General features: G+C 40.9%; 1 protein-coding gene and 1 pseudogene across 4 annotated transcripts in view; one reads left to right on the forward strand and one right to left on the reverse strand.

The window, feature by feature from the left end:
• Positions 1-23687, forward strand: part of RTN4IP1 (reticulon 4 interacting protein 1) — a 97011-nt gene that overhangs the window by 19521 nt on the left and 53803 nt on the right. For all 3 annotated transcript variants that reach the window (XM_081044523.1, XM_081044525.1, XM_081044524.1), the window contains exons 5-8: positions 1818-1866; positions 9564-9700; positions 12348-12531; positions 16144-16236. In XM_081044523.1, coding sequence (XP_080900649.1) covers positions 1818-1866; positions 9564-9700; positions 12348-12531; positions 16144-16236 — 463 coding nt within the window. The remainder of the gene's footprint in view (positions 1-1817; positions 1867-9563; positions 9701-12347; positions 12532-16143; positions 16237-23687) is intronic.
• Positions 6399-9240, reverse strand: LOC308490841 (CBY1-interacting BAR domain-containing protein 1-like; annotated as a pseudogene). Its single transcript has 3 exons — positions 9232-9240; positions 6927-7229; positions 6399-6819 (listed from the first exon to the last, which is right to left on the reverse strand). The product of its transcript is annotated as a CBY1-interacting BAR domain-containing protein 1-like (transcript).

The following is a 23687-nucleotide window of genomic DNA, read 5'->3' on the forward strand; positions in this document are numbered from 1 at the left end:
ACAGGGACTTGAGCCTTCAAGGGAAGAGAAACCTTAGCAGGTAGTGAAGGTATTTGAGAGCCAGAGGAATGGGCCGGTATGCGTGGGACTTGGGGGTAAGAAGTGAAGGGGCCAGGGTGACTATTCAGGAAATAGCGAGTGGAGTCAGAGTTGAGATAAAGTTAGATTGGGAAAACCCGAAATGAGAGTTTGACTATATAAGAACTAGCTAAAGTAAGAGGGTAAACTATTCCATGGATGAATTACTCTTTGGATGTATCTATGAGGCAGTTTTAATGCTTTCCCTACTCTCTTGAGGAAGTAGTAAAGCTATTAAATGTGTGAGTTGAAGGATTTGGGAGGAGTTGATCTTTAAAGTTTTTTCTATTCACAATTTATAGTTCTGTGAAATTAAATGTAACTCTTCTAGAAGAAACACTTGTACAAGGAATTACATTTAGTGGTATTAAGTTCAGTGGAAACAGCTGGCTCAGAAATTATACTAGTAACTTCTAAGATCTACAGGGTAACAACCAGACTTCTGTGATTTGGGTAAGAGAGAAAAAAATAAAATGAAACGAGGGTTAAGACTGTAGACAGAATGCATATTCCAAGATCTGGTGTACTTGCTAGAGAGATAGGGGGCAAAATTCTCTGCACTTTCTAGCAGCCAAGTCAAAGAGGGCACCACAACCAGCAGTTGCACAATTTGCAGTGACAGATAAATAGAAGCACAGCTACTCCCACACCTTAATCTTCAGAAACTTGTCTTTCTATAGGGACTCATAAAGAGAATTCTCATGAAGAATTCTGTCAACAATATCACCTTAGTTGGTGTAGTATCAAATGTCAAATAGTCATTATAACGTCCCCCAGCCTCGATTGGTAGCATTACAGCAAAATGCAGTTCAATGCAAACAACTTTGTGGGGACCTGAAACTATGCAGTCCAAGCAAGGCCATTTGCTGGAGCTCTATTTTAAATCAGGAATAAAATATAAGAGTGTGTAAAGCAGTGATTCTTGACTAATCATTCTCTTTTGGGTCATACGTTTGTTTGGGAAATGGATAGTAGGTTTGGATCCCTCTCCTCCCCAGTGCACATATTTTTTATGTTATTTAATCACACCATATTTTCCTGTTAGTCCACAATTTCAGAGGGTTCACACCCTCCTTCCTTCCCCCCCACCGCATTCCTTCGTAAACTCCTGGCTGCACACCCTTGGTCTAGAGTGGCAGGAGGCCTGCAGTGATCAAACGTGGGAGAAACCTGGAGTCTAAGGCCGTTTGTGCTGATGGGACAGATTCATCTGCTTCCACAGGAAGCCAAATTGAAGCTAAGATTGCTTTCCATTTATGAAAGTCGATGAGCTTGATGGGACATGTCTGAACAAAAGACATTTATTCCACTTTGACAGGAATGTGGTCAGGAATGTGATTTTTCTTAGAGAGCAACTGAATCAATGCAATGCACTAAAAAGGATCCCAAAGCTCCGTCTTGCAGGGAAAGCTATGGTAATTGTAGCCCAGAGAAATTCTAAGGCAGGTGTTAACCAACAACCATCTGCTCTGCTTTAAAAAATACAAAAATGTTGGTATTTTTGGTGTTTGGTATTCTTGGAAAAGAGCTCATAGAATGTCTAACTTCAAGCATTTGTAGCTTCTTGGTGAATTTAAAATAAAAATCATTGTGGAATAGGATCTTGGGAAGCTGAATGACTTTATTTGCTTTGGGGATTGTTTATCTTTGAGCCAGTTGCATGTTGAAAACATCGTGTTTATTTATCCAGTTGTATTGCCTTAGTATTTTCATTAACTGTAGTTTCTTTTGCATTGCAGTGTTTTAATCTTGGGTGCTTCAGGCGGAGTTGGTACTTTTGCTATACAGGTAAGACCATTTCTTTTTTTTCTTTTAATTTTGAGCCGTGATTTATACATCCTATTCTAGGGCTTCATGTAATAGGAGTAGTAATACGTAAACAACAGAAATCATAAGACATGATGATGATGATAGCTTAAGACTGATTTTGAGCCGCATGCTAGCAGTTCACAAACATTAGCTTATTTAACCCTAGTAGGCTGTTTTTACTGTCTTTTTTGTTTTTAGGCAACATTGGTTAATAATATGTTTCAAGTATACAGTATTGTAATTCAATATCTGTATACACGAAAGCATGCTCACCACCAAAAGTTTGGTTTCCATCTGTCACCATATATTTGACCCTCTTTACCTATTTCACCGTCCACCATCCCCTCCCCCTCTGGTAACTACCATTCTGTTGTCCGTGTCGGTGAGTTCATTTTTATTTTGTTTTGTTTGCTTCTTTTTTTTGTTTTATAGTCCACATGTGAGTGCAATTATACAGTTTGTCCTTTTCCTTCTGACTTAACTTCACTTAGCATAGTACTCTCGAAACTTATTCATGCTGTCACAAAAGGCAATATTTCATCTTTTTTTATGGCAAGTCATATTCCATCGTGTATATGTGTGTATATGTATATCTATCACATCTTATCCATCAATGGACTCTTAGATTGCTTTCATATCTTGGCTATTGTAAATAATGCTGCAGTGAACACGGGTATATATATATCTTTTCGAATTAGTGTTTTCATATTCTTCAGATACCCAGAAGAGGAATTGCTGGATCATATGGTATAATTCTTAATTTTTTGAGGAACCTCCCTACTGTTTTTCATAGTGGTTGCACCAATTACAATCCCCCAACAGTGTACAAGGGTGTCCCTTTTTCCCATCTCCTTTCCAACACTTGTTATTTCTTGTCTTTTTTATAATAGCCATTCTAACAGGTGTGAGGTGGTATCTCATTGTGGTTTTGAGTTGCATTTCCCTGATGATCAGCGCTGTTGAACAACTTTTCATGCGCTTGATGACCTTTATGTTTTCCTTGGAAAAAATGTCTATTCAGATCCTATGCCCATTTTTGCATTGGGTTGTTTGGTTTTTTTTGGTGTTGAGTTGTATGAGTTCTTTATATATTTTGGATATTAATCCCTTATCTGGAATATCATTTACAAATATCTTCTCCCATTCAGTTGGTTACCTTTTTGTTTTATTGATTTCCTTTGCTGTACAGAAGCTTTTTAGTTTGATGTAGTCTCATTTGTTTATTTTTGTTCTTGTTTCCCTTGCCATTGGAGCCAGATCCACAAAAACATCACTAAGACCAATGTCCATAGCTTTGCACCTGTTTTATTTTATGTGTTTTATGGTTTCAAGTCTTACATTAAAGTCCTTAATCCATTTTGAGTTAATTTTCGTATGTGGTGTAAGAGAGTGATATAGTTTTATTCTTTTGCACATAGCTGTCCAGTTTTCCCACACCATTAATTGAAGAGACTTTCCTTTCTTCACTGTATGTTGTTGGCTCCTTTGTGATAGATAAGTTGCTCATGTCTGTGTGGGTTTTTTCCTGGGCGCTCAGTTCTGTTCCATTGATCTGTGTGTCTGTTTTTCTTCCAGTATCATACTGTTTAGATTATTGTAGCTTTGTTGTAGAAATCAGAAAGTGTACTACCTCCAACTTTGTTGTTTTTTCTTAGGATTGCTTTGGCTATTTGGGGTCCTTTGTGGTTCCATACAAATTTTAGGATTGTTTTGTTCTATTTCTGTGAAAAATGCCATTGGGGTTTCAATAAGGATTGCACTGAATGTAATAGATTGCTTTTGGTAATAATGGACATTTTAACAATGTTAATTCTTCTAATCCATGAGCATGGAATATCTTTCTATTTCTTTGGCCTTCTTAAATTTCTTCCAACAATGTAAGATAAGTTTTCAAATCTTGTGAATAGGAAGATTGTTATTTTTATGAATTTATAAATTCACATAAATTATTTTTTCTTAAAAGCTGAAGGAAAGCCAGGTTTAGTAAATTCACTATAATTTCAGCTTGATCTTTGAAGAAGGAAATTTTCTAAGTAGAAGGAAGCGTTGATCTTTCCAGTGGTTTTATATGTGAGTTTGTTTGTGGATGTCCTCTATAAGAAATACAGGAAATTTTTTAAGGAGAAAGATCATGGTTAGTACACGTTGATGGAGGTTTGCAATTTGGTAGGAACTGATAAACTGATTCTAAAACGTACATAGAGATGCCATAGCAATACTCCCCTAAAGTGATTTACAGATTCAGTGCAATCCTATTAAAATGATAGCTATGCTTTTTTTTGCAGAAACTGTCATGCTGATTCTAAAATGCATATGGAATTGCAAGGGATCCCAAATTGCCAAACAATCTTGAAAAAAGACTCGCCAGCTCAATTTTAAAATTTACTGCACAATTACATTAATCAAAACAATGTGGTACTGGCATAAGGATAGACATACAGATTAATGGAATAGAATTGAACATCCAGAAATAAACCCATACATCTATGGGTAATTGATTTTTTGACTAGGGTGGCAAAGCCATTAAATGGGGAGAAGAGTAGTCTTTTCAATCAGTGGTGCTGGAACTAGATATCCACTGTAAAAAAAAAAGAAAAAAAAAGAACTTGAACCCCTACCTCACATCATATATGAAAACTAACTCAAGCTGAGTCAAAGAGCTAAAACCATAAAACACTTAGAAGAGAACATAGAAATAAATCTTCACGATCTTGGATTTGGCAACAGATTCTTAGATATGACACTGAAAACAAGCAACAGAAGATAGAAACAGATAAATTGAATTTCATAAAAATTAAAACCTTTGTTCATCAAAGAACACTATCAAGAAAGTGAAAAAACAACATACAAAATGGGACCAAATATTTGCAAATCATTTGTCTAAATAGGGTATAATATCCACAATATGTAAAGAGTTCTTACAGCTCAACAACAGAAAGACAAATAATTCAATTAAAAAATTGAAATTGGAAAAACTCAGATAAAAAGTTAAACGAGAAAACCATTTATCAATAAAGGCTAAACTTCATAGTAGCCTTAAGTAGCCTTTCTATTTCTATACCTTAGTAGAAATAGAATGTGTAAACAGGAAAAATTTTAAATTACAAAAGAAACAATGAGATAAAAACATTTAAGAGAAAGCGTCAAATATGAAGATAGGAAAGAAGATTTTAATATATGGATAATAGGAGTCTCTAAAGAGGAAAACCAAAACAGGACTAAAACAAATACTAAAATTTATTATTCAAGAAACTTCCCTACTTTCCTGAAATTAAATGATTTTAAACTACATATTAAATAACGATAGCACTTATCAAACTAAGAAGATGGACTCAGAACAAGCAATATCAAGGAAAACTCTACTACAATTATTGTCCTTTAAGAAAAAAAAATTATTGAGACATCTTAAAAGAAAGAGCATGTATCTTAGAAAAGAAGTAAAATTAGATTATCAGACTTTTGACAGCAATGCTTTAATGTCAGGGGAAAATAATGTGGTAACGTATCTAAGACACTTGAGAAAGAGTACGCTAAGAATTTTATATTCAGCCAAACTGGTCTTCATGTATAAAGGATACATACAGACTGTTAATAACATGTCAGAACTTGGGCCGTGTATTCTGATCCTTTTCTGAGAAATCTATTAGAGAATGAGTTTCTGACAACTAAAATGACTAGAGACGTCAAACTAAGGACTGGTGGTAAATGTTAAATGTAGTTACCTGTAGAACTAAAACTAAATGAAGGCTTAGAAAGAGAGAGTATAGTGTGTAACAGCCATATGCTCTGACAAGGTAAATAAATATAGAATAACTTTTTTTAAATGGGGAAAATAGACATATTAAAATTATTTTAATGCTTCCATTAATCGTATTGATAGTGATAATAGTATTATTCAGAGACTATTATGAGTGTAACATACAGTAAAACAAATGGGTATTTATGACATATCATCTACCCATTTATGACATTTAATTCTATCATCCCTTGTGTTTTGACAGCCAAGATTTTAGGTGTGGAAGAAAAGATACAGATACAACAGAAAAGAGGTTAAGTAAAAGTTGTGTAGGCTTCAATTTGAATTGGAAGTATCGATATGAACTCAAGAGATGTTTTATGTATGTAAAGCTATCTCTTGATATATCACTGCTATCCAAAAGAATGCAGAGCTTCTTGGAGAAATGGTAGATTCCAGATTTAGGGCACAAAATATACAAGAATGAGCCTGAAATATGTTAGATGGCAAGGAAACTATCAAAGATTAGTTGAGTCATGTCAAAAACACTCAGGAGCCAACTTGAAGAAAACTCCCAAAGATATGACAATTTGAGCTTCAGTAATAATAATAATTACAATAGATTGATACCCTTCAAATATATTTAAATCCATGAGTTCATGATGAAATATATATTTATGAGGTTTAATGTATTGAGCCAGTGTAAAGTTTTACAATTCAGTAATTCTGGATTCCAAGTCATTTAACATCAAAATGTGAAGTTTACTTAAGAAAATTAATTTTCTTCTTCTGTTACATCTAAGTCCTCACCCTGTTTATCATCGTCTGCTTGTTGATCCTTTCTTAGTCAACAGTGGTTACCTGTCCTGTTACGGGTACACACTTAGTTGACCGTGATCTCTGAAGAGGTGACTTTGAATTTGCTCTTATAATGTCTAAATGAGATGAATAATCTGGTGGATACAGAGAATTTCAGAAAACCTCCAAATCTTCTTCATCTATCTTTTGTATATTTTGATTGGCTGCAGTGTAGACGTCTAACGCTTTGCCATGAAATAGCATTCAGTAGTGATCATTTCTGGAAATATAGCCTTTATATCCTTTATTTTCTGCCTTTCAGAATTGTCAATATTTTCTTCCAGATGACGAGTTGTTCTGGTAGCATCCGTTGCAGTTCTCTGTAATTCGGTTTCTGCCTGTGAAGTAACATGTCGATCAGATGGGTTTCGCTGTTGTGTTGTTTCTGAGTTAACTGTTTAGCTTTTTGATTCCTTGATGTTAATAATGTTCCTTTGAGATCATCTCGTTTCATTTTTACAATGGTTCCCTAACCATTCAGTGGATCAACTGCTTTGGCTTCATCCTGAAGTTTGGCAAACTCAACAGCAAAGTTTTTCAGACTCTGCTTTAAATTTGAGGTCTCTGTACAGGTATACACGTTGATTTCATTCACCAGTAGGTCCGCGTTTTCTTGCATTCTGGCAGTTTTCCACACATGAGCAGAGAAGATTTGGCACAGCTCTCCAAAATGCTTCTCCCTATTTGTGACAGCATCTTGCATTTGTCTGCTTTGAGCATCATGGTTTCCCAAGCGGCACCTCAGTATCTTGCCTCACTCACTGCAGGGACCCTGGACTGGGGCCCAACGACAGAGCTCCGAGTCACCCAGACACGCCCTGAGGCAGGAGCTGCTACTGGCAGCTGGGAGCCCGCCCCGCCCATGACGATACATTTTTTAACTGGTCACTTTTGGAAGATGACAGGGAACCAATTTATTTTATAAACCTATACAGGAAAACAATTATTTGTCTTGCCTTTACTATATGAACTACACACCTGAGTGAACAAAACAGCATTTCTTTATAAAAGTATGCCAACTGAATGAAAAAAGAAGAGATAGAATATCATCCTTTTGCAACCACCAATAGACAGCTGCTAAGATAACAAAAAAGAGCAACAATCAGACATGATGTGCCTGCTATCGTTTTGCCTGACACTATCCATCATCTTGCTAAAGGGATTGAAACAGAAAATACAGAGGACAGAGCAGCGTGACTGACCCCTGAATGTGCAATCAGAAATTCCAGACTGTGGGAAACTCTGCAGGGTAAATGGCCAGGATTCTTTCACAGATAAATTATAAGGAAATGAAAGTATAGAAGAGGAGCCTATAGCTGAAAAAGAGACTTAAAAGAAGACATCATATTTTTAAAATACGTGAGACTAAACTATAGTGTCTAGGGAATGCATAATTGGGTGATCAAACAATTTTTTAAAAAATACAAGGAGATGGTTACTATAAATATCAGGATAATGATGAGTTTTCAGGAGGGAGGAGCTTGTGTTGGGATGGGCCACATAGAAAAGCTTTTGGAATGGCTGCTGGCTTTCGGTCTCAGAGTTTTGTCCGCTTTATAGGCATTTTATATAGTAGTGTTTCATTTTACATATATATATGTATATTTAAAGATAAAGCTGTTTTTAAAACCTTTTTTAGTGGCGTTCAAAGATACTACATAGTTCTAAGTGGGAGAGGAAAGACTAGAAATTTGGAAAAAAATTCATGGAACTGTTTCAACATGTGACAAATTCTTCCTGAGGATTTAATACTATTTAAAGAAAACACGTATTAATTGTAGGGGCTTAGAACACAATTTCCTGTTTTTTCAACAGTTTCTTTTTTTATCTATAGATACTGGATAATCATTATGTTCTTCACATATTTGAATTTGGTTTGACACTTGCTGTTGAAAGCAGTGTGTCATCCCCAAGTGTCTCTGCTTGCCGCCCATACACATCACAAATTGTATGTGATGCCTCTCATAAATGTTTTAATTCCCCTTAGATTTCCAGGGCAGATTGCTTTTAAAAGTGAGGAATTAGATAAGATTATGAATGGTTTTAAAATACTTTATTTATTTTTGTATTTAACAGATACTATATTAGCACCTATGTGTGCCATGGAATGGGGGTTTAATAGTGAATAAAACAACCATAGATCTCTTATATTCTAGTGAATAGCTTATGTTCAGGAAGCTCAGGAAACTGATACTCAGGACAAGATGAACAAAACAGCTGATCTCTTATGACCTATAACTATCAACACAAAAATTTCTTGGTGAACTTCAAGTAATTATTCTCAAATTAGGTTGATGAGCGCCCCCTTTAATTCTACAAAATTGTCATTATCGAAAAGAATTATAGCAATTTTAGAACAGGATGCTTTCTGGATACTTAATCCTGAATAACATTACAATTTAGTTTTTTCCCCTAAATATAAGTCTAGTTATTCCTTATTATTTTAAAATATAAAACATCTGCATTTTAAGTCTTGGAAACTATTTATTTAGGTCTTCTTACTCCAAAGGTAATCCATGTATAAAAACAAAATGCCCGTATTTTCTTCCACTTCTTTTTAAAAGCACCTTTTCATTTATTACCTTAATCCTGATGGCTGTGTGCTTTGATACAGCTGACTGACTGGAGACTGTACTAATACTTATGAGACGAAAATGAAGAGACGTTGCATTTTTACGTTCTGGACACATGTAAAATTGTCACTTTCCAAAGACCTGTGCCTGTTTTTGGTTTTTGTTTTGGCTACTTACCTTTGTCATCATTGAAAACACTAAACTTGAGGCTATCAATTCCTGTCTTTTCTGATAATCCTGAGGTCCCCAGCCCTTCTCTAATTGGATTGGTTATAATTTCATGACAATAAGGAGACTGGCTGTCTGGTCCAGGGAAAATGAGATCTATTTCTTGGAATTGTCTTAGTGAACAAAAGTTGAATCATTTTTACTAGTCTCTGACAGATGGCTTCCTGTAGTTCTTGTTAAGAGTTCTCTAGAGATTATAATGTACACATAATGCCAACTATTTTGTTTTTTTTAACGCAGTCAGTTTTTTACTTTTCCCCTCTTTTTTTTTTTTTTGGCAGGCAGTGAAAGCATGGGGTGCTCATGTGACAGCAGTCTGCTCTCAGGATGCCAGTGAACTTGTAAAGAAGCTTGGGGCAGATGATATAATTGATTACAAATCTGGAAATACGGAAGAGCAGTTGAAATCTTTAAAACCGTACGTATTAAAACAATATTCACATTGAGAAGGTGGGAACAGGGGTAGTTGATAAGCAAGCCTGAGGTGGTTTGGTGACCTTACAGTCAGTTTGGAATCTTCGAGAAGAATCTATGAAAACACTCCTTGTCCTTAGAAGTCATTGAGGTTGGTTTCTGTTTTAATTCCAGGTGTTAATATAGCATAGTAACATAATGTGATATGGACTGAGGAAGATATTTTGCTTACGTGGTCTTTTGCTAATTTTTAAGTTAACTTTTATTGCTCGTTTATAAGAGGTCTGAAGGCAAATTTGGAAGTGTGTTCCCTTCGTGGCATCTGTCACCACAGGTTAACGTAGAGCAGTGCTTGAAAATATGTGCTTAGCACTAAACATGCTTTTAGTGTTTGGGCTTATTAATAAGGGCTTCAGAGACACAAAGGCAGCATAACTATTGGTGATGGGAACACTAGAGTGTTCTTGGAGCATCTGAGCACCAGGCTGTGGTTTGGCCTAAACAGGAGCAGATCTGGGAGTTCTGTCAGGCCCTGTTGATCCTGACGGGCCCGGGCAGAAAGAGAAGGGGTGCTTATTTAATCTGGTCTTCATCTGGCCCAGACAAAGCCGAAGCCGAGAGGATACCTTCCTGCCTGTGTGTCAGTTCCAAAGGCTCTCTGGGCCTCCGAGATTTGCCTTTTAGATAGTGGTAGTTTCGGTTGATCTCATACTTTCTGCTGCTTCTAGGGAATAGCAGCATGAGGCTGAGGCCAAAGCCAGCCCATTGCCCTCTCTCTGCCGTAGGTTTTAGTCATGTCTGGGATTTGTCGTCAGAGAGCAGGGAAAGTGACAGGTAGAGGACTGGAGCACACCCTGTCTAGCCTCCCTCACCTGTGCTACCATTTGTTCCCCGCATCTCTAGCTAGTGGTCTTATCCCTTTTGCTTGCCCCTTTCCAGTAGGGGAACCTCACTGGGTTACAAATGCAGGCCATTATGTTTTTCTGACAGCTTTAGTGAAAATTGATCTTTGTAACTTCTGCCTGGAGTTTGGCCTCTGAATCTACCTAGAATACATTTGTTCCTCCTTCCAACTTGCAGCTTTTTAGATTTGAATCTTAGAATTTTAGAGCAGGAAAGGACTTTGAAATCTGTCCAACTCTGCCATGTTATAGTTGAAAATATCAGGGGCTCAAGGTCATGCTGCTTAATTATTAGTGGGAGAGATGGGTCGACGATGGTGTCCACACTTCTTTTTCAGGCAGTGCCTGTTCTGTAATACCAGGCTGCCCTTAAATTTTATTTAAAATAAGTGTCATTTTTGTTTATTTAAAATTTGGGAAGGAAGTAGAAACTTCAAAGCAGAAACTTTAGAAACTTAAACTCATAAAAAGAATGTTCTATTCTTTTTTAATGAGAACAATAGCCTTCTGGTAAGGTCTCTCTCCTGCACTCATATCTTTCAGTTTTTGCTTGCCCATCTTTTAGTCCCAGGAAAGACTCAAGAGAAGATCCTCATAGCTGGCCAACGCTGGTTTTAGAAGCTCTGATGTTTGACTTCATCCAGATGAATTTAGAAGGGAAGAGGGATTTACCAAAAAGGAATTTATGTATTAATTTGCTTAGTTTATAAGTATGCGTTCTCGAAATAGATCTTTGTTTTCAAGTATTTAAAAGCTTCATTGGGTTTGATTTATCCCTTTTAAGTAGAATGTTGTGATTTATAGCAGTTTTTAATTCGATTTAAGGGGTTACATATCTGTCAGTTCCTGTGGATTTTCTTGACATGTTAGAGGAGAATCGAAGACTGAGAGCAGGCTGTTGATTTCTCTTTATACATTGTCCTTATGCTGTGCATAAAACGAAAAAATAGAAAGTTCCAGAAGGTGAAGAGGATGCTTCTACAGGCAGTTCTGACTGTGGAAGGAATAAAAGCAAATCATTCTTGTGGGTGAAAAGCGTATATACTTGTCTTTCAACTATTCTTGGGCACTATACTTTGACTTATATTGGCTGGATAGCTTTGCAGTTTTCTATAGAGCTTGAGTCAGGGTTCCTCAACCTTGGCAACCTTAGTTTTTCAACTATTGACATTTTGGGCTGGATAATTTTTTTGTTGTGAGAGACTCTTCTGTGCATTGTAGGATGTTTATTATCATCCCTGGACTATAGATACTAGTAGCCTCTTCTCATCACCTTCCACAGTTGTGACAACTAAAACTGTCTGTAGACATTGCCTAATATGTCCCGTGGGGGCTAAAATCACCTTTAGTTAAGAACCACTTGTTTAAGTCATTTTTTTTATTATTAAATGTATTGGGGTGACATTGGTTAGTAAAATTATATAGGTTTCAAGTGTACATTTCTATAGTACCTCATCTATATATTGCATTGTGTGTTCACCACCCAGAGTCATTCTTAATGTATTAGAAAATAATGTGATTTTATGCCAAAGGAAAAAAAATCAGTCACATTTGATTTACCTTGGAGAAAAGCCAGGGACTTGGTGAGTGGGTATGCCCTTTTCTCCTTTGCAAAGTACCACCCCTCTGTTGGATGGCGCAGAGCAGCTTAGTTTGTGAGCTGTCCCTGTAATGTGATGGGACTGAAGGGGGATTGGAGCCCTGGGAAAAGACTCACAAGAATGTTTTGATTTGATTCTTTCTCTCCAGGTTTGATTTTATCCTTGATAATGTTGGTGGATCCACTGAAACCTGGGCTCTAAATTTACTCAAGAAATGGTCAGGAGCCACCTATGTGACTTTGGTGACCCCTTTCCTCCTGAACATGGACCGATTGGGCATAGCAGACGGCATGCTGCAGACAGGCTTCACCATGGGTTCCAAGACATTAAAGGTAGGGAGGAGTCTGGGGTGGGGAGAGCAAGCAGGTGTCTCATGCTTCTGGAAATTGATTTCCACCTCGCCGGTTTCTTTTATCCTGGAGGCAGCGTAACACATGGGCTCTGTAGTCGCACCCTCACTGGGTTCAAATTCTGGCCTCCACTTAGTAGTTGTGTGACCCCGTGCAAGTCACTTAATGTCTCTAAGCCCCAATGTCATCACCTTTAGAATGAAGCTAATAGGATATCTGCCTTACTGCATGTTGTAAGGATTAAATGAAATAATCCCTGTGAAGAACTTGGCACAATGCTTAGTACATAGAAAGCTCTTGTTAAATGTTAGCCTTTACTGTTAGCATCTGATTCACCCTCTGCCTTTTTCTTGCTTATACCTGAGGGTCCTGTCTCTGTCTTCACCAGTCTTAACACACAGTCTCCTGTACAGGAAGGTGGAAACTTTGTTTAAAAACAGTGTGCAGCTGCCTGTTTTTATGGTGGTAGCATTGGGGTATGCCAGTGATTCCCAGACTGGGGCTTTCAGACCTTTAGAAGTCCATGGGCATATTTTGAATTTCAAAAACCTGAAGGAAATTGTAGTTTTACTTCAGTCAGGCTGCAACGACTCATAGAAGCATCAAGCCTTTCCTTGAATGGTATCAACTTGTCCTAACAATGCATATCCCATGTGAATCCCAAACTAGCTATTGATGGCATCCTGAGAATTTCTGAGACTTGATTATTCAGCCCGACTGTTAACGAGGCCGCTGTTCCCAGTGCTGTAGGGAGTTTTATCACTGAACTGAACACATTCAGTGTGTGGTGGGCCTCGGAGACTGGACTCGATCAGCCTTAGTTATAGGATTGATGCAGAGCTGAGTCTGCTCTCTGCTTACATGATAGCCTGATGTCATCACGGTGGTGACAGGGGCTCAGATAATTCTGTGTGATACACTGTTGGTAATTATAAATCATTGGTTTAGAATCTGAAATTAGTGTTGACATAGAATAAGTGATACAAAAAAATGAAGATAAATTCTGTTTTTCTAATTAGACAAAATACTTCAGACTCAGGAAAAAAGCAGTAGGACGTTCCTCTTTGGTAAAACGGTTGTGAGTCACTGTGCCAATCCAGCCCACGCTGACCCGTATTTGTGAGATGACTCAATACTTATCTATAGCTTCTTCTATATTCTAGAAATTGGGACCTTTCCGGGAGTGGAATTTAGGGCTTTGGTCTCTCAAATTCTATGTACTCACTGAATACTTAGAAGTCGTAAAGAAGAACCATGATCGAGGAGACCACGACTCAATTCTTAGGAACCGTGTATGGATAATAGAGATGAACAAACCAGCACTGTACTCCAGGTTCTTTATTTTCATTTGATTGAGACAGCAGCCAGAAACAGTGGCTACAGGGTGCTTTGTGGTAGAGAAAGGGATCTTAACTGTCCCTTATCTCTTTTTTCCCTTTTCACAAAATCCAGGCTTTCCAAGTGCTTTAAAATATAAGTTTAAGTTTTCTATAAGATTTTACACTTTGTGCTCCAATGAGACCTCTCACAAGTTAACCTTCAGCGTTGTTCTCAGAGAGTAAAACAGGCCCAGCTCTCCCTTTCCCCCTGCTTGAAAGATGATAGTGGTATTCTCATGTGAAAACCTTTTAAGTAGTTTCTGATGTCTTTCTGAGAATGTGCACAGTTAAAGCCTCATTGTAATGCGTCAGCCTCTCCTGCCTGCTTCGGTTTACTCTCTCCTGCAATGGCCTGAAAAAATACACAGACCCCTTAGAGCAGAATGTAAAAATTCTGCTGTTGCAGACCAAAAGTTTCACTTTACAGGGCAACCTGCTGTAAAGAATTATAGACGTGGCAGTTGTGACTATTGCTGTTCCTTCTTTAAAACCCTAAACATTACCAGAATGTTTTAATTGTGGTCTCTAAGGCCAGACCTTAGTGGGAAGAACATGAGCAGGTCTTCTGTGATTATAATGAACTGGGCGGCCTGTAAGCTTGGGATGGCCTCAGTGCTTCTGGTGTCTAGCTGCACGAGACTTCAAACAGTATTTTTCTTTTTTAAGTGTGTTACCTAGACGAATGTTTCCCAACCTCTTTCATGCTCTGACACACATAGAAAATGATAGCATTTGAAAAGCATATTGAGGCTGCTCTGAGCCAAGAGCAAACTACCTGGAGACTCTGCCAGCCCAGGTTCTGCCTGGCTACCCCAAGGGCTGCCGGGAGTCCAGGTGTCATCACACCTGTCCTAGGGTAAGCTTGGCCGTGCTTGCATCTATGGTCCTTCTTTAACTTGCACAGTTGTCCCAGGTCAGACAATAACCTGTAGGGTCACTCAGCCAAACCAGTAAGCCAGTCCTGGCACACCTGTTGCAATGCTCTGCCCAGACAACAGCATGGTTTTGATTTTCTTTCTACAGTCTTAACTCTGATTTGATATTGCCCCAGTCTTTCCTCGATGAGCTTTACTTTTTAGCACTAGATAAATATGTATTGAAAACTTGCTGTGTCTCAGGCACTTTACATACGTTTTTCTTTAATCCTTCCAACAACCCTGTGCGCTGGGGCTGGTATCACCATCTGCAGGCCAGGAAACAGGCTGAAAGAAGTAGCTCGACCTAAGCGACACAACTATTAAGTGCCCGACCTAGAGTACCAGAGCTGTTCCGTTGCACTTGCCAGCTTCATGCCATGGTAGTGGTTTCTGTCACTCTGAGGGGTTGTGAGACAGAGGTGAGCTCGGGTAAAAGACGTCTGAGCTCTCCCAGTAGTGGTGCGCAGGTGCGGGGAGGGAGGCAGTGCGGTAGTGGCTGGCCCCGCACTGCCTCGGGCTAGCTCCCAGCTGGTGCAGCGTAGTTGGGCAGGTCGTTGAGGTATCCTGGAGAACTCCGGCTCACTTGTTATGTTGGTCATGGCCTACCCTACCTCCCACATGAAGAATAACAATCAAAAGTGGGGATGGCAGGAGAGTGGTCTTAGAGTGAGACTTTTGCTTATCTTCACCTTGAGATGTTTTGTCCCCTAATAGATTAGATGGCTTGGGACACGCTGTAACTCTCGGGGACGACCCAGCCATGATGCATAAGAACCTTTACACTTTGCTTTACCTTGAAGCCGTCTTATTATTCTCAGAGCCAGTAACAAGTCTGTGATTGGATTTCTTATCTAAGACCATATTCTGGTGCCTCACTGCCCCCAAAGAATTCTTGAATTAGGTAAAAAAAATTCTTTTTACCTAAATTTTTTTGCCTCTAGGCTTTATTCAGACCTTAATAGGGAAAGCCTAGTAGGGAATTGAGTGTGTAAGACTATTTAGACTATCGTTTTAAGGAGGTTCCTGTGCTTACTTGCTTGTCAGTCACGGCTTAGTGAAGAAGCCTGAGTTCATGTGGGTATTTCTTTGTTCATTCAGTGATTTATTAAACATTCATGGAGCCCCCACTATCTGTCAGTCATGTGCTCGGGTGCTGGGCATTCAACTCATTGTGTCAGCCGGAAATGGATAATCAGTTTGTCTTAGTCATCCAGAAAATACTCTTCCCTTAATTTGCATTTAATGAGATTTTGTTCTTTCCTGTATTTGACGTGTCTTTTTTTCTTTTCTCCCCCCAGCATTTCTGGCAAGGAGTCCATTATCGCTGGGCCTTTTTCATGGCCAGTGGTCCAGATCTAGATGACATTGCATCACTGGTGGATGCAGGAAAGGTATGTGCAGCCCATTGTATTATTGCTGAAGCGCTCCGTGTACTGTTGGTGACCTGCCCACCCAGCCTTGTCAGTGGGAACTGTCCAGAGGTAGTCGCAGCCAGCGTACGTGCTGCCTTACACGGCCAAGTTTAAGTGCTGTGTTTTGGGTTCTGTCTCCATGGGAATCATAGGCAGAGACTGCTGTATCTGAAAAAGAGCTCCCACGTTCTCGTCCAATCCCGTTGGTTGATAGAAGAAGACACCGGCCCGGAGAAGTTATGTGGTTTTCCCAAGGACAGTAGTTGTTAGCAGAGCGGGGATCTATAGCTGGGCTGTTAATATTTTGGTGATGGTCCTGAAAAGAAGGCACCATGAAGGCAATCTGTACAAAGTGGGGGCACATGTGTGAGTTTACAATAGACCTGCTTCTGCAGCTTCTTCTGTCTGAGGGCGAGGCTGCTCTGAAGGTAAGTGGGTTTCCAGACGAGCGAGAAGAACAAACACTGTGGAACTTAAACCCCAATAGGACTGGACTAGAAGTCCGGTCCCTGGGCCTCCTGTTCCCAGGCTGGTGTAATAAAATCGAGGGCAAATAAATGGTATGCCTGAGAGAGTCAGTGAGCAGGACGTGGGTGAGGATGGATGGAGATTGAGGGGGACAGCTGGTTGTTGTTTTCTGACTATTTGTGCCTGTCCTGCTGTGAGCCTGGTGCGGAAGGACCGCTGCTTATCATCTGGTCGTTTCTTTTTGGGTGTCAAAGGCCTTTCAGGGAGGCTGGGGGTTGAAAGGCTCCTCAGTGACTGTCCGCTTATTTGGGTTCTTACATGCCCTTTATGGTCCTGACATTCCACCTCTGGAGGAAGAACCCAGAAGGCAAACTCATATTCTGGTGCTGAGACTCATGACTTCATTGAGAGATTATGGAATTATAGGATGGAGAACCTTTTACCGCGCAGAGGGTTCCATGAGGGTGTAGATAAAAATGATTCTCATGTTACAGATGAGAAAACTGGCTCAAAGAGATAATGGGACATGCTCACATTTGCAGAAGTGGGACCAGAACTACACGTCCTGGCTCTCAGTCCTGTGCTTTTCCCTCTCCACCATTCAGCTGCTTTCTTTGTGCTCAAAGCTGACTGAGGACCTCAGCCTAAGTCGTCTTATCCTTGTCATTTTACACTGGGCAGGGAAAGGGGTGGGAGCAGGGCCAGCATTACCGCCACGTGATCAATGCTAAGCCACTTGCAAAGAGCCCTTTGCAATGTGCTTTCTTCTGCTAGCACCTGCCCCCTGCTGGCCCATTTCATCTTTCCATTTCAGTTTTGGAATCGAATGTTTTTAGGAACTACTGAGTGCTTTTTGTGCATTCAGGTTTATTTTTTAATTCGTTGACAGCCAAGGAACTATTAGGTTGGTGCAAAAGTAATTGTGGTTTTTGCACTTCTTTCTTTTAATTTTTTTTTTCTATTGGAGAATCTTAGGGAACAGTGTGTTTTTTCAGGGCCCATTAGGTCCAAGTTGTTGTCCTTCAATCTAGTTGTGGAGGGCGCAGCTCAGCTCCAAGTTCGGTCGCCGTTTTCAATCTTGAGTTGCAGGGGGCACAGACCACCATCGCATGTGGAAATTGAACTGGCAACCTTGTTATTGAGAGCACGCGCTCTAACCACCTGAGCCATCCGGCCGCCCCTCCGGCAGCTCAGCGGCAGCTCGTTGACTTCATTCTAGTTGTGGAGGGTGCAGCTCACTGGCCCATGTGGGAATCGAACCGGCAAACCTTTGTTTAGAGCTTGTGCTCTAACCCACCTGAGCCATCGGCCACCCCTGCACTTACTTTTAACCTTTTAAACCACAGTTACTTTTGCACTAACCTAATAGATGATAGAAAAGGCCTGCTACTCTTTCCCAGATTGTTTGGTTCCAGGTTTGCGTGCCTTTTCTCAGATTTCTGAGTCTTGATGTGTCCTGGGTAGATGGGGCACAGCTTTACTGTGACTGTGCAAAAGTTCCTCTTTGTGGGGTTCTTCCCACATCCCACAGGATGCTTATTTTATTTCTAAGAAGAAAAAGTAAACTTTCATCAAGTAACTTGGTGTATAGTTCTGCACAGTGGTTCGTGTGGTCAGAGGCTTCCTAGCCAGAGGTCGCTGTCCTCCGGAAGTCCACCCTGTAACTGTGCTTGTCCTCATACCTGCTCTAGGCTGTCCACGTGCTTACCACTGCTGTTCTGCATTCAAAAGACTGTGACACATTCTCACTCTACTCTTTACGAAAAAGAGAACAGAGGTGACTTGTGTATATGTACCTATTAAATGTGGCAGATAACCGACAGAATGGCTAAAAGAGGACATTATAGAAATAAAGATACCCTTGAAGTGTCCTCGAACGAGGGGGAGTGAGAAAATGTTTCTTTGGCCTTTGATTCTCTCCTCTCTTGACTAGGATTACTTGAGCTCCGGACTAATTTCTGACAGTGAAGGGCTCAGGGACTGTGGGAGTTGATGCCATGATGAGGCCAGCCGTCCTGCTTCTTTGTGGGTGTGACAGGTCACTGACTGTCTACACTTGGAAATTGGAAAGGATTACGGGACAGATCTACTTACACATTGTGTGGTTAGGAAAGATTGTTCAATTGGACAAGGACTTTGAAATTCTTCCAAGCTTTGGCTGAGTGCTTAATGAATCTAATTAGCAGCTGTCTGATAGAGGAGCTGTAGTTGTTTATTGACAGTGGGAAGCCATGAACTGAAAGAGCCTCCTACTCTTTTAAAATACTTTAAGTTTTTGAATAGAGATACATTTGCAAGATTCAAAATTTAAAAGACAGGAAAAGTAATTCCATGAAATCTTCCTTTGACTCCTTTCCCTCACTCGGTCACTGAGCTGCTCCCCGACAGAAACAACCAGTGTTACCAGTTTCTTGGGCATTCCAAAGACGTATGTATCAGTAGGTTGATAGAATACAAAGAATGATTTATAATTAGCACACTGAGTAGAATAGGCTGCTACTGAAATTGTTCCTAGTGCCTACAGTTTATTGGCATTTTTCTCCTAAGCACAATAAACATTTTCTGTTTTTACACTATTTAGCAAACTTTTTTTTGATGGGAAGCAAAACTTATATTCAGGTCAAACGTATGTCTTTGATTAGCATACTCAGAGATTAGAAACAGGAAAACCTAACACATATCTAGTTTACTGTCCTCCCCTCCCCTCACTCCCCAGCCTATCATTGTGTCACATTTGGAAAGACAAAGGCCTAAGAGATTAAATGACATATTCCAGGTCACACACCTAGGAAGGACCTGGGTCTCCTCTAGGACAGTTTCTTCCACCACCCTTTTCTGCCTTTAGGATCAAAGAAATAATAGTTAAACAAACAAAATCCCTCATAGAACCTTCATTGTTTTCTGCTTACGTAGTCATCCAAACAAACATTAGATAGGTGGAATTTGAATTCTGTCTACAAAATCCTCTTTTTGAATTTCTCAGTATCTTTCAGGTCTGAGAGGAGGTGGTGAGACAGTCTTTAGACCATAGTCAGCCACTGATAAGAATGACTGTGCTGTGAGGGAAAATATTTACAGATACGTGCCTACCCTGTTTCCCCGAAAATAAGTCCTAGCCGGACAGTCAGCTCTAATGCGTTTTTTTGGAGCAAAAATTAATATAAGACCCAATCTTATAGTAAAATAAGACCGGGTCTTATATTAAATTTTGCTCCAGAAGAGGCATTAGAGCTGATTGTCCGGCTAGGTCTTATTTTCAGGGAAATACAGTACATATGCATGTATTAGTTTCCTTTTGCTGCTGTAGCAAATTACCATAAATGTTGTGGCTTAAAACAACACAAACTTAACATCTTACATTTCTGGAGGTCAGAAGTCCGGAGTGGGTCAGCTGGGCTGTGTTACTCTAGAGGCAGCGTGCGGCGGGGGCGGGGGTGGGGGTGGGGGTAGGGGTTCTTGCCTTCTCCAGCCCCGAGAGGCTCCTATATTCTTGGCTCATGGCCTCACATCACTTTGACCTCTTTCCATCGTCATGTCTTTCTAACTCTCCTGCCTCCCTCTCATAAGGGCCCTTGTGATTACATTGGGCCCACCCAGATAATCTCCACATCTCAGATCCTGAACTTAATCCCCTCTGCAAAGCCCCTTTTGCAATGTAAGTTATCCTACTCACAGGTTTTGGGGATTGGGATGTGGACATCTTTGGGGGATCAACTCTGACTACCACAAACATAAAATAGCTCAAAAGATATGAAAGAAACTTGAAATATTGGTTGCCCCTGAGGAGGGGCACGAGATGGCTAGGATTGAGTATTGGCAGGGAGACTTTTTATTTGTACCTTTTCATCTTTGTGAGTATGTTTCTTTGTACACATGTATTCTTCATATAATTATTAAAGACCTTCGATGTCATGTACTTAATGTCCACAGGTCTATTCAAGATCCTAGGTGGCCAGCCAAGCTTCTGGGTTGAATTGATGATATAGATATCTCAGTTTATTTCTTTATTTTAGCCAGCATCAGAATAGCTCTTATGTAATTTATCTGAATTTCATTTAAAACATTTACTGAGGGCCCGCTAACTCTCTGTTTTACCCAGTGTGGTGTGTGGAGAGATGCATTGGCAACGCTGAGTTACCTTCCAAGCAGCGTTGTCTGCTAGAACTTTCTGCAGTGATGGAAATGTATTCTGCACAGTGCAGTATGGTAGCCTCTGGCCAAGTGTGGCTACTGAGCACTTAAAATGAGATTAGTGCAACTGAGGGTCTGAATTTTTTAATTTTACTTTCGATTAAATTAAAATAGCCACGTATGGTTAGAGGTTTCCATATTGGACAGTGTGGCTTAAGTGAAATATATACTAAGTTCTGAGTCAGGCAGTTTTTCATACCCCTGTTGGGATGGCCTGGCCCTAGTTTAAGCAACTAATTACATTCCAAAACTTTAAGCTCCTTATTTACAACTGGATTGTTTCCTCCACAGAAAGACTGTAATGATTAGGGATCGAATCCCCAGAACCCCTAGAAGAGGGTTATCTTGCTAGATATGGCAGGAACCTTATGGCTCTCACAGTCTTGATGCTACTGAAGTTTTTCTGATGCTATTGAAATTATTTCTGTGGGGAAATGGAGGCCGAGTTTCTCCTTCCACCTTCTGTTAGGAAGAGGAATGCCTTTTTTCAGGGGGACCTAAGGACAAGTTCTGGATGCTTTCAAAAAATGGGCACATTTACTTCTTTGGAGAGTACCCCTATCCCCATTCCCCAACCCCCATCTCACCACCTATCTTCCAGCTTTGAGTTTTCCATTTGGGGCAGGAAGTTCCAGAAATAGGAAATGCAAGCAAAGCTTACCTCTTCCTTTTGTCTTCTTTGTATGTCCTTAGTTTAAGAACGCTTCTTTCCCTTTACCCTGACCCTGGAAATCTTGATCTTGTCACAGAGTTCAGGACTGTACCAGTTCAAGAGGTAGTGGTCCTGCCCCCCTGTCCTGGGTCCCTAGTGTCTGCCCACAGCTGAGCACTTGGACTCATGCCAGGAGCCTTACGCCTCCCTTAGTGTCTGTCATTTGCTTGCCCTCCTCACACACTCCGCTCTCTGAGATGTCTGGTGTCTATGCCATCGGAGGCCAAGGCCGAGGGTGTGTGGAAGAAGAGGGCCGGCTGGGACTCTGGCTTCCTCCCCGCACACACTCAGGCCTCGCAGTAAGGAAATCGCGAGTACTGGCCTCTGACTTGCAGTTCGCTTTCCTAATCTATCCAAAAGGCTCACTCACATATTTGGATCCCCTTTAAGCTCTACCGTTCTGTGATTCTCACTGGGAAAATGGGAATTGCAGGACACCTCTGCCTCCTGCCACAGCTGCCTAGATGATGGCCTTGCTCCACCAGTTCTCGCGTGCTCTTGTGGGGAGAGGGTTTTTCTTTTCTCTTCCCCTCCAGGGGCACAGGGCCTTCTTTCTCAGAGGCAAGGAGACTTGTTCCTCAGCTGGTAAGAGGCGGCATTTGGAGGCCTTGGAGGGAGGTCTCTGTTCTCATAGAGGGGATGTCGGCAACAAGTGCCAGACCCTGGGGACTGGCTTCCTACAGCCTTTGTTTAAGGAACATAAGGCACAGTCAGGAGACCCTGCATGGGGGTCCAAGCCTGGAATGAGTGCTGCTGCCATGGCATCTCCTGGTCAGCTGCCAGCTCCGTGAGTAGCCAGAAGTGTGGTGTGGAGCCCACCTGCTTATAACAGGGCTCCCCTGTGCTGGGGGGACTGTAGCAGTGTCATCACATAACTGCCCACGCACCACGGCGAGTCACCTTCCTTTCCCCTCTCTGGGTTTTTGCTCTGATCCTTTTGTCCATAACAGACAAGTATTGTCCATCTGATGTGAGGCTGTAGGTCGACACTGCCTCATTATCCAGTTACTCTCCACTTGCTGTCACATATTCAGCCAACAGTGGCATTTGCCTGCTTATTAATGGAAAGCCTTTTTGTCATTGTCACTTATGGGAAGATCTGAATGACTCATTATGCCACAGTCAGCCTTCTGGGGTCATTCCCCGCAGTGGCCTGGCCAGCCCGATTAAAGAGCAGGCACCGCGGCTGCCTGTGGCATCAGGTCCGGATCTGCGTCTCCCGTCAGAGCTGTAAAGGGAGCATCGCTGCACGAGCCGCGGCAGTTCCTTCTCCAGTTCAGCAGGTGGATTCACAGCTCCTTTGTGATCTCTGGTAACACTGCTGCTCTGTCGGTTTCATTACTAGTGTCCCCAAATGTGCAGTGATGAGTTATTATTGAGTTATTATGCGCAGTGATGAGTTATGTATGAGTTATTATTGCCTCCGTTTTCTTGATTTGTCTCTCAGGTGCCCATTTGTGTACCTGTTCTGCTGAGCACTTAGAAGGCACGCAGTCAATCTCTGTGGCGTGAATAAATGTGTGGGACCTAAGAATCTGGCAAAAGGCTGCTGCGATTCCCACGCTAGTGTGCAGAAAACTCCCCTGGGAAGCTTATTTAAAATGCACTGTCTCCACTCCTATAGATTCTGATTTAGTTGTCCTAATGGGAGATCAGGGACTCTGCATTTTAAGCATACTTCACGTGACTCCTTTTCAGGTAATCAGCATCCAGAAAACAACGTCCCAGGAGCTTTACAGAGAGTGGTGGGGTTAGAAGGCTTCATGGGGGACATGCAGGGTGCAGCTTGAATGCGTTCCACTCTTCTAGCAGAGAAGGCAGGTAGGTTTCATGCTACACGCCAGCTCACATCTGTGGATAGTGGCTGCGGTGTTGAGGAAGATTTTGAGGTTGTGCTCAGCGTGCTGGGGAGGACGATGGGTACTGATTAGTGATGTCCTCCATAGGTGCAGGTGGGGGTGGTGGCATATGTACCGCACGTGTGTCAGCTGGTGGCCTGGACACGGGGCTTAGGGACCAGATCCTCGGCTGACATGTTTCTTTAGCACGAGGCAGGCTG

This window comes from Rhinolophus hipposideros, assembly GCF_964194185.1.
Source record: "Rhinolophus hipposideros genome assembly, chromosome: 3".
NCBI lineage: Eukaryota > Metazoa > Chordata > Mammalia > Chiroptera > Rhinolophidae > Rhinolophus > Rhinolophus hipposideros.